This window comes from Ovis canadensis, chromosome X (genome assembly GCF_042477335.2).
Source record: "Ovis canadensis isolate MfBH-ARS-UI-01 breed Bighorn chromosome X, ARS-UI_OviCan_v2, whole genome shotgun sequence".
Classification (NCBI taxonomy): Eukaryota; Metazoa; Chordata; class Mammalia; order Artiodactyla; family Bovidae; genus Ovis; species Ovis canadensis.
In genome coordinates this window covers 25,723,065-25,732,797 of record NC_091727.1, presented here as the reverse complement: position 1 = coordinate 25,732,797, position 9,733 = coordinate 25,723,065, and the positions used below count along the sequence as shown (strand labels likewise).

At 43.9% G+C, this 9,733-nt stretch overlaps 1 protein-coding gene across 1 annotated transcript; it reads right to left on the bottom strand.

Moving 5' to 3' along the window:
- Positions 1 to 216: 216 nt before the first annotated feature.
- On the bottom strand, positions 217 to 1,248 carry LOC138930637 (melanoma-associated antigen B17-like). Its single transcript, XM_070291143.1, has one exon. The coding sequence runs from the start codon at positions 1,246 to 1,248 to the stop codon at positions 217 to 219; it is 1,032 nt and encodes a 343-aa protein (XP_070147244.1).
- Positions 1,249 to 9,733: the final 8,485 nt, after the last annotated feature.

Sequence of the window (9,733 nt, the reverse complement as noted above, 5' to 3'; positions counted from 1 at the left end):
TTTCCAATTTAAATCTTTGTTCCTTAGGTATTTCTCATATGAACACAAGAAAACAGATGTATATTTTGTTAAAACAAACTAGATCTAAACTCACTTACCATTTAAAACTGTAAGAAGATATGGGTTTTGTTCCCTCCACCCCTACTACTCTGCACTATTTAGGAGCCTGACTACTCTCTTCCAACACAAAGGGAACAAAGGGCCCTGCCTGCATCCCTAGATGTGGGAGGAGCTGCAGGACTTGGCCCTGGAAGGAGCACTAGCCTCAGCCATGGCTGGAGCCATGGCCGCACCTCTCAGCCCTGCTCTCTCCGCCTGCTCTCTCAGAGCCTCCTCATAGAGGTCTGGGAAGGAACTAGGGACCCTACCATGGAACTTGGCTAGAACCTCCAGTACCTTCATCTTACTGGTCTCAGCACAAGCTCTTGGGCCCCACAGGAACTCATAGCGTGGAGGGTCACTATTGGGCACCTGGCGGTAGTTCAGGTACTCCTTCTGCACCAGATCTTTGGTGATGAGCCTTCTGGGCTCCCCAAAGATCCAGTGCTTCCTCCCAGCATAGATCCCCAACATACTGAGGAATTCCCAGATCTCCTCCTCGGTGGCGCGGTTACCATTCATGAAGATGACCCCCAGGAGCACCATGAGGAGACCGGACTTGGGCAGCCCCCCCTCACCACTCAGACAATCGTTTCCCCCGAGGTTGAGCTTGCTGATGAGGGTGTAGATGTTCCTGCTGCGGTCGATTTCCTTCATCTCAAGGCCAAAGACCAGCTCTAGGCGCTCACAGGCTGTACTGAGGATCTCAGGGAAGTGCTGCCTGTACTTCCTGCTGACGATTTTCATCAGGGCATTCTGTGTGATGGGCTCCTTCTTGGTGTACTTCTCCAGCAGGAACTCCACCAGTATCCTGGCCTTCCTGGCCAGAGGATCTTTGCGAGTGCTCTGAGTGGCAGGGGCTGCCTGGGAGGCACCTGCACTTTCCTCCTCTGGGCCCTGGGCACCTTCATCAGATCCTGCACAGGAAGGCCCTGCATCAGGAGAGCTAGGGGCCATGGCTCCCTGAAGCTCCTGGCGATCGCCAGCAGCAGGGGAGCTCAGGGGAGAACCCTGAGGGGCAGAAGAGGGGGAGGAGGGGCACTCCTCCTTTGGGGCTGCAGCAGCACTGGCCTGGGCCTCCTGAGTGTCCCTCCAGACCTGGTGGCGTTTCAGGCGACCATGGGACTTATTCTTGTGCTTCCGAGGCATGCTGACAGCAGGTCAGGGGCCGCAGGTGGGAATGCGGGCAGGAAAGCAGGCAAGGAGGGCACCTGGACGAGGGACAAGACATACTGTGAGAACCTTCAGCAAGGAACTTCCTCCCTGGCTTGAATGGAAGCCATCTCTGAGGGTCCTTGAGGCCAGTGCTCTAGGTCCCACAGGGCTTCTGTTCTGCTCAGCCTGTCTCCTGGGACCGCTGAGTAGCAAGGGAGAGTGAGCCCTGGGGCGCAGCAGACAGTCCTGACTGGGCATTAGATGTTTTGGGGCAGCTTGGCCTGGCAGGGGAGTCAGGTCCTCACAGCTGACAGTCAGAGTCAGGATGAAAATTGGTGAGAGACACCCCCATATCCAACGCCCCCAATCCCGCACTCAGCCCGTTTCCTCTCCTGTCTGAAATTGACACTGCCACCTTCCATGTCACCCCACACGAGGAGAGGAGGGCGTACTCAGCCCCCCAGTGAAGGGTCCCAAAACCTTCCTTCTGCTTTCTAGTGGCTGTCCCTTCACAACCAGGCTCCAAGCTCCCCTCTCTGGCCACCGGCCCCCTTCCTGATGTTGGCCAGGAGGAAATGCTGACCACAGGGGAGGGTCCTGAGGCACCCTTTGGCAGGGAGGATAGTCCTCATCCTGACTCTTCCCGAACCTTACATCCTCACTCTATTGACCAGCTGCCAGCCCCTGAGACCCAAGTCCCCTCCTCTCCAAGTGTTCCATGTCTGAGGTCGCAGTGAGGGAGCCCCTCAGCCTTTAGATCTCCCAAAGGCTGCCTGGATGATCCGCAGGCAAATCGCGGTGAGTGGTGGGTTACAGATGGCTGCCGTTCTGGTGTATGGAGACACTCATTCCCCCGAGGGTCCCTCCTTCACTCCACAGGGCTCGTGGCTCTCCCTCTACTGAGCAGAGCAGGGATCCAGCAGAGCCTGACTGAGGCATTCTTTCTCGACACCCCCTAGGGGTTAGTGGATGGGCTTGGGGCTTAAGAGCTAGGCTGGATCCTCTGGTCTGAGTGCACGGCTAGGGTGGCCGGAGGCTGTGTGCCCCCCTCTTTTCAGATAGAAAAGGGATTCGGGGTGCAGAGACGGGTCTCTGCACTTGTAACTCACGTCACGTCTGATCTTGACACACGATGACACTTGGGACTGCACACACTGGCCTCCGTCAACGGCAGCTCTCAGAGACAACAGCACTGTAAAAGATGGCGTCGCTCCCCCAGCATGCTTAAGAGGACGTCACTTCCTGTCATGCGCATCTGGGCTCCAGGAGGGCAGCAGGGGCGGGACCTGGACAGGCGGGGTTCCGGGGGAGCTTCTCCTGGGATTGGCACGTGGACTTTCCCTTGACTCTTAAGGGGTCCTGGGACGTCCCTGTCCTGAACTGTCAGCTGGCTCACTCCATGCCTCTCACTTGTGTCAACACCCGCAGCAGGAAGAATTGGGGAGCCCACGCCTAACAGCCGTCCTGGAGCCCATGAGACTGACAGCAAGGGCGCTCTGGGCTCCCTCTTCTGGAGTAAGCGATGCTCTGTCGTTCTCCATGCCTTGCCTTACCGCTGTAGATGCTGGGCTACGTCCCATCTGCTGATCCGAGGACAAGGCCTCATATCAAAAATGTGAACCCCCGAGTCTCCCAGTATGAAATGCACATACGTCTCATCTCACCATTTCTACCCAAGGCTTCCTGGAAATGGCTGCTACAGGTAAGATGAGCTGAGAGGGAAGGATGGGAGACTGTCTTCTGAGGTGTGGATCCCCTCACATCTCACTCAGAAACTTCATTCAATATGACTGCTGACAGGGCCTGGAAATCCTTCCCTTACTGGTATAAGTCCACCCCTGTCCCCAGCCATGCTCATACCATTCCGGAAGAGTAAGTGAAGGGGCTCCTTAGCCTGACAGTTCTCACTGTGGGCTCTCAGTCAACTGCAGGGTCGTTGCTCAAACGTTCTGAGATGAAGTTCTGTCGTTTTGGACAATTCGTGTGATACTAACTTTTCTCTTTTAGTCCCTGGGTGATAGTCTATCAAGGTGATCATTTCACAGGGCCAGTTCTCATCCACTAGCATTCCCTGGTGGCTCAGACACTAAAGAATCTGCCTGCGGTGCGGGAGACCTGGGTTCAATCCAGGGGTCGGGAAGACCCACTGGAGCAAGGCATGGAAACCCACTCTAGTATTCTTGCCTGGAGTTTCCCCTTGGACAGAGGAGCCTGGTGGGCTACAGTCCATGGGGTCGCAAAGAGTCGGACACATCTCAGTGACTAAGCACACACACACCAAACTTTGTGCTGGTGATTTCATGATCTGGGTTGTACTGCCACATCCAAGCCAAGCTTTGGTGCCCCATGGTCCTGGCATGGGCCCTCGGAGGTGCTGCCTCAGATTCCTTCAGTGAAGCAGTGGAGATTCATGATGCCAGGGCAGAGTGGAAGAATCCAGGGCTCAAGTTTAAAGCCTCTTCCAGCTGATCCTGTTGTCTGCTTCCCTTGCAGGCTGCACATCTGTGCCAGTCTCTTTAAGTATTCCCGCACCTGGGCACACATAGGGTCAAGTTCACTGGAGACTTACTGTCCATCAGGGATTATTTACCATTACACATAGGGTCAAGTCCAGTGCAGACTTACTGTCCATCAGGGATTATTTACTTTTATGTTTTCACTTTTGTTAATAGTTTTCTTCATTCCTTCCATAAGATTTCCGTGGTTACTTCTGGGTTCAAAAATCAGCAGACCGTGTTTCATTGTGGTCTCAGCTACTCTGAATGTGGTACTAACTCTGTAAAGGAGTTACAGAAAATTGACAGTCTTACAATATCTGCTTGTCGTGAATATACATAACATACTATTCTGTTTGAGCCTTCATTTTCCTAAGACTCTCAGGAAATTCTTCTTGTTGCCTCCATGAAGACTGTATACATTTTTCTGAAGTTTCTTTGTAGGTAAATTTTTTTCTATGGTTGCTTTTGTTTATGGTGTCTTTTCTGTTACTTGGTTTAAGTAATTGTTGATTCTTCCAGACCAACTGGATGATTTTGCTGTCGTGATCTTTTTTTTATTCAAGATTTTTGAAGTCTCTTATATGTTTGAATATTTCCTGTCCTGTTTTCTAAGAATTTTAATTTGAGAATCAAATTGTTACTGTGATCTTTTGCTTTTCATTACTTCTGACTTTTATTCATTTGGCATTGTTGTATGTAACTCTAGTGGCTATGTGTACTTCCCTAGATTTTTTTTCTAGTTTTTAAATTCATAGATTTTTTTAAACAATTATTTAAATTAGAAGATAATTAAATGGTGTGTCAGGTTCTCTTTTATGAAACAGCTCTTAGTATACATATATCCCCTCCCTCATGAACCTCCCTCCCACCCCCGACCTCACCTCTCGAGGTCATCACAGAGCTGATCCTTGTGTCCCCCAGAAACTTCCCCCACATGCCTGTTGTCCACATGGTAGTGCACATTTGTCCATGCCACTCTCTCAATTCGTCTCACTGTCTGCTTCCCCCGATGTGTCCATACCCCCGTTCTCTAGGTCTGTGTCTCCATTCTTGCCCTGCAGATAGATTTGTAACTACCCTTTTGTGGCCTTTCTTTCTCATTCTCTTAATAGTATCTTTTGCAGATAGAAGTTTTTAATATTAACAAGGTTCCGCTTATCATTTTCTTTCATAGACTGTGCTTTTGGTGTTGTGCCTAAAATCTCATTACCAAACTCAAGTTTTGCCCCCGTTTTATCTTCTAGATTTTTTTGCCTATTCCATATGGCATATGAAATCCTAGTCCCTGACCAGTGATCAAACCTCTTCCCCCCGCAGTGGAAGTGTTGAGTCTTTAACACTGGACTGCCAGGGATGTCCCTGCAAGTTTTTTTTTTTTAATGTGAGTTTTTCATTTAGGTCTGTGATTTCTTTTGAGTTAATTATTTTGAAAGGTTTAGAGTTTGTATGTGGATTCATTTTTATTAGATATGGATGTCTAGTTATCCCAGGACTGTAAGTTTAAAAGACTGTCTTTTTGCATTGAATTGCCTTTGCGCCTTTGTTAAAGGTCGATTGAGTGTTTGGGGTGTCTGTTTCTAGATTTTCTGTTCTGTGCCATTGATCTGTCTAGTATTCTGTTAATAGCATACAGTCTTGAGTATTGTAGCTTTAAAGTAAGTTTGAAATCCAGTAATATCAATTCTCTGACTTTGAACTTTCATATTGACTTCAGTGGGTATTATGGATCATTTCATTTTTGACATAAAATTTAAATTGTTGGCTGCTATCTACAAGCTAACTTGCTGGAATTTTGAACAGGCTTCTATTAAATATTAAGTTATGTTGCAAATAAGTGACATCTCAACAATACAGCATCTCCCTATCGATGAACGTGGTGTGTCTATTTATTTAGATCTTCTTTAATTTTTTTCAGTGCAGTTTATGAGTTTTTCTCATGTAAATCTTATACATGTATTTAAAGAATTATTTCTAATATATTTTGGTGGTAATGTAAATGGTGTTAAGTTTTTAATTGCAAGTTTCATCTCTTTATTGGAAAAGAATTGACTATTATGTATTAACCTTATTAATATATAATTATATAATAGTTATATATTGATAATATATTAAACTTGTTAACATATACTCCTGGCTTATTAATGCCAGGAGTTTTCTTGTTGTTGATGATTATAATTCCATTTTTCTTTTCCAAATATCTGTATCTTTTGCTTCCTTCCTGTATCTCATTGCATTGGCTAGGCCTTTCAGTACAGTGTTGAATAGACATGGTGAGAAGGGATAGCCTCACCTTGTTCCTCACCTTAGTATGACAGCATCTGTCTTCGCACTCTGAAGTATGATGTTTTACCTGTATTTCTTTTCAGATGTTGTATATGAAGCTGAGGAAATGCCTGTCTGTATCTAGTTTGCTGAGAATTTTGATGATGAATGGGTGTTGGATTTTATCAGATGATTTTTTTCCTTCATCTCTTGATCTGATCTTGTGATTATCTTCCTTAGACTATTGTTATTATGATTTATGATCACTGATTTTCAAATGTTACACATCTGAAATGCATCCAACTTAGATATATTATGTAATTCCTTTATGGATTGTTAGGTTTCTTTTCTTATATTTTGTTGAGGATTTTGCTTCCATGTTTATGGGAGGTATTTGTGTTCAATTTTTTTCTCTTAATTTCTTCATGAGATTTTGATATTCGAGTATAATACTCATCTCATAGAAAAGGAATTAGGAGGTGTTCCTTTTGCTTCTATTTTCTGGGAGAGATTGTAGAGAATTGTTATCATTTCTTCCTTAAAACTTTGATAGAATTCATCAGTGGAAACCTCTGAGTCCGTTACTGTCTTTATTGGAAGCTTATTAGTTATAGATTAAATTTCTTTAATAGATACAAACCTATTCAGAGTATGTATTTTTCTTTGTGAAAGTGGTGCTAAGATATCCCTTCAAGCAGTTTCTCAATTGAACCTTTCATTTTTGTAGGCACAGAGTTGTTTATAATATTCACTCATTATCCTTTGAATGTGCATGGAATCAGTAGTAATGGCCCTTCCTTCATTCCTGCTATTAGTAATTTAATCTGTGTTTTCTCCCTTTGTTCTTATTTAGCTTGGGGAGAAATTTATCTTCTTTTTATTTTGTATCTTTAAAGAAACTTCTTTGGATTTTGTTCTTTTTCTGCATTACCTTCCTTTTTTCAGTGTCAGTGGTTTCTGCTTTGATTTATTCTTCCTCTGCTTTTTCTTTACTTTTACAAGTTTACTAATATAGAAGCTTAAGTTATTAATTGTAGGGTTTTTTGTTATAGGCACTCAATGCTGTGTATACATCTTTACTGATTTTGCTGTATCACTTAACTTCTGATAAGCTATAATTATTTTTTCATTTTGTAAAACTATTTTAAAATTTCTCATTAGATTTTCCTTTGGCCCATGTGTTATTTAGAAGTTTATTGTTTACTCTGCAAATAATCTTTATCTTTCTTGCTGTCTTTTTGTTATCAATTTCTAGTTCATTTATGTCACACTTTTCCTGTAATTGTGAGGGTTTTTTGTTTTGTTTTGATTTGTTTTGGTCTTTGTTTTAAATAGACACTCTTGGTAAAGAAAGATGAGGGGCTCATGTCAGATTTTGGGTGGAACAGATTCCTTTGGTAGCCTTGACATTTTCTAAACAGGAACTCTGGGGTAGCCAAGTTGTCCTAGAATGTGGCCTTAGGGTGCTGTTAGAAACCATGCTAGAGGTCAGTCAAGGTTCTCAATGCAGATGTTTGGACAGAGTTGTTCATGCCAATAGTTTTTGCATTTCTCTGTTCCTAACCTCAGCTTGCAGTTCCATGACACATTGCCCTTTCTATAGGTAACGTCTTCTTGAGATCCACAGAAAGGAGGGGATCGCCCACAGTGTAAGGTTGTGGTGTGGTGAGGTATGCCAAAAATCTAGAGAAGGATGCAGCGTCCCCCAGTTTTGGCCTCTGATGCAGTTCTGGTCCTGGAAACACACTCGGATTAAGAACGTGTAGGGAGGGAATTGGACTAGAGGACTTACAGAGAAGAAACTCACCCAATCAAGTCCCTGATTACTTATTTGGTCTTATTTTGAACGTCATGCAGTTTTCTCAGTTAAACTTCTCACATCAGAATGGATAGGGCCATAGAGGAAATGACAAAGATGAGAGGAGAAAAGTCTTGGCCTCAATGGGCGCCTTCACCATTGGAAATTCTGTGTCTACCAGGCCTAAGGACAGTGTCAACTGCCACCCAAGCGTTCTTTGGGGGTGCACAGCCTGGGCGTCCTCATTGCAGCTCTTAACTGAGGGGAGCCATGACACAGTGAGCTGACCCAGATCTTGCCCTGTGGGTCATGGAAAGAGAACCAAGCAGAGAGTGACAGGAAGCAAGTGTTCATGGGAGAGATAGGGTGAAAGTCAAGAGTCTTCAGCCAGCAGTTTGGGCAAGGCCACTGAGGTCACCATGGCAGCAATCCTAGCACAGTACCAAATATGTCACTGGTGAAAAGAGATTTCCTCAGTTCTTGCTCTTGCAAAGAAAGGGAAGGACTCTGAACTAGTGCACATCAGAGGACTTGTCTGATAAAGGTCACTTTACCAGTCTTGTGAACTTGAGACAATTGCAAGTTATCCATCTATAAATGGAGTCTGCTAAATCCTATCCTGCATGAATGCTGGAATGCATGTTCTACATATAAAGCAGAGTCATACTGATTAAGAAATACTGGACTTTAATTTAATGCAAGTTATGTTTATTATGCACCTCCAAAATACCACCTTCCTATCTGAGGTTTTTTTATCCAGTAGAGAGCAAAGACTATGCAGTGCACTGGGACAAAAGAAATAAATACTCTTAAATGAGCTAAATTAAGGCAAAGGATATTTTATTTTTACCAAAAAAAAGGGTTAGAGGAAATAAGGCAAACTACAAATTAAAAGCTTTTTCCTTTATATTTGCTTAATTGTTTTTTGGTTTCTCAATATTTTCTGTGGTCGCGTTTCACATTACCATGAAAATCTCTTTCAGCAACATATTACCTACTTCCAGATCATAAAGACATACAGATGGTTCATGAATTTCTTTTACATCTACCGAAACTGTAACTTTAAAATCCTAAAACAGCAATAAATAAAACTGGAATATCATTACCAAGCCAATATTCTGAAGAAAAGGAATCTGCTAGAAGTAAAAATATTTGATAAAAATGAGATAGATAATATGCAGAAATTACTAGTTTAAATCAGGAAGAAAATAGAGATTTAAACTTGGTTTGCTTGACCCCTACTAACCTGCACTTTCTAGCAGCTTGACTACTCTTTGAGAAAATTCTGTTCCATTGTCATCTCACCTTGTGTAGATGGTGAACAACATATTCAATACCTTCAATGTGTTTTACATATACCCAACCAGTGGCTTTCAAACCTTTAAAGCAACAAACGATGTGATTTATATGATTAATGCATTTGTATTCTGAACCACAACAAACCTTATGAAAAGTAATTAACATTTGAAAATACTAAACTCCTCCCTGATTTCCGTAGTCTAATTTAAATCAATTTTCACTAGATATTTTTCCTATGGATAAAGGAAAAAAGATATATATTAAAAAAAAATGAGTTGTACCTAAACTCCCTTAGTACATAAAACAGTAAAGAGCATACAAGTTTTGTTCCCTCCAGCCTACTACTCTCTACTATTTAGGAGCTTGACAGCTCTGTTCCAACACAAAAGTGTAGAAAGTGTCAGGGTCTCCCTCCCTAGATGTGGGAGGAGCTGTAGGACTTGGCCCTGGAAGGGGCACTGGCTTCAGCCATTGTGGGAGCCCTGGGCGTGCCTCTCAGCCCTGCTCTCTCCGCCTGATCTCTCAGAGCCTCAGCATAGAGGTCTGGGAAGGAAGTCGGGACCGTATCATGGATCATGGCCAAAACCTCCAACACCTTCATCTTATTTGTCTCAGAGAAGCT

Coding starts and splice junctions, on each gene's coding strand:
- LOC138930637 (XM_070291143.1), bottom strand. CDS start 1,248: ATGCCTCGGAAGCACAAGAATAAGTCCCATGGTCGCCTGAAACGCCAC.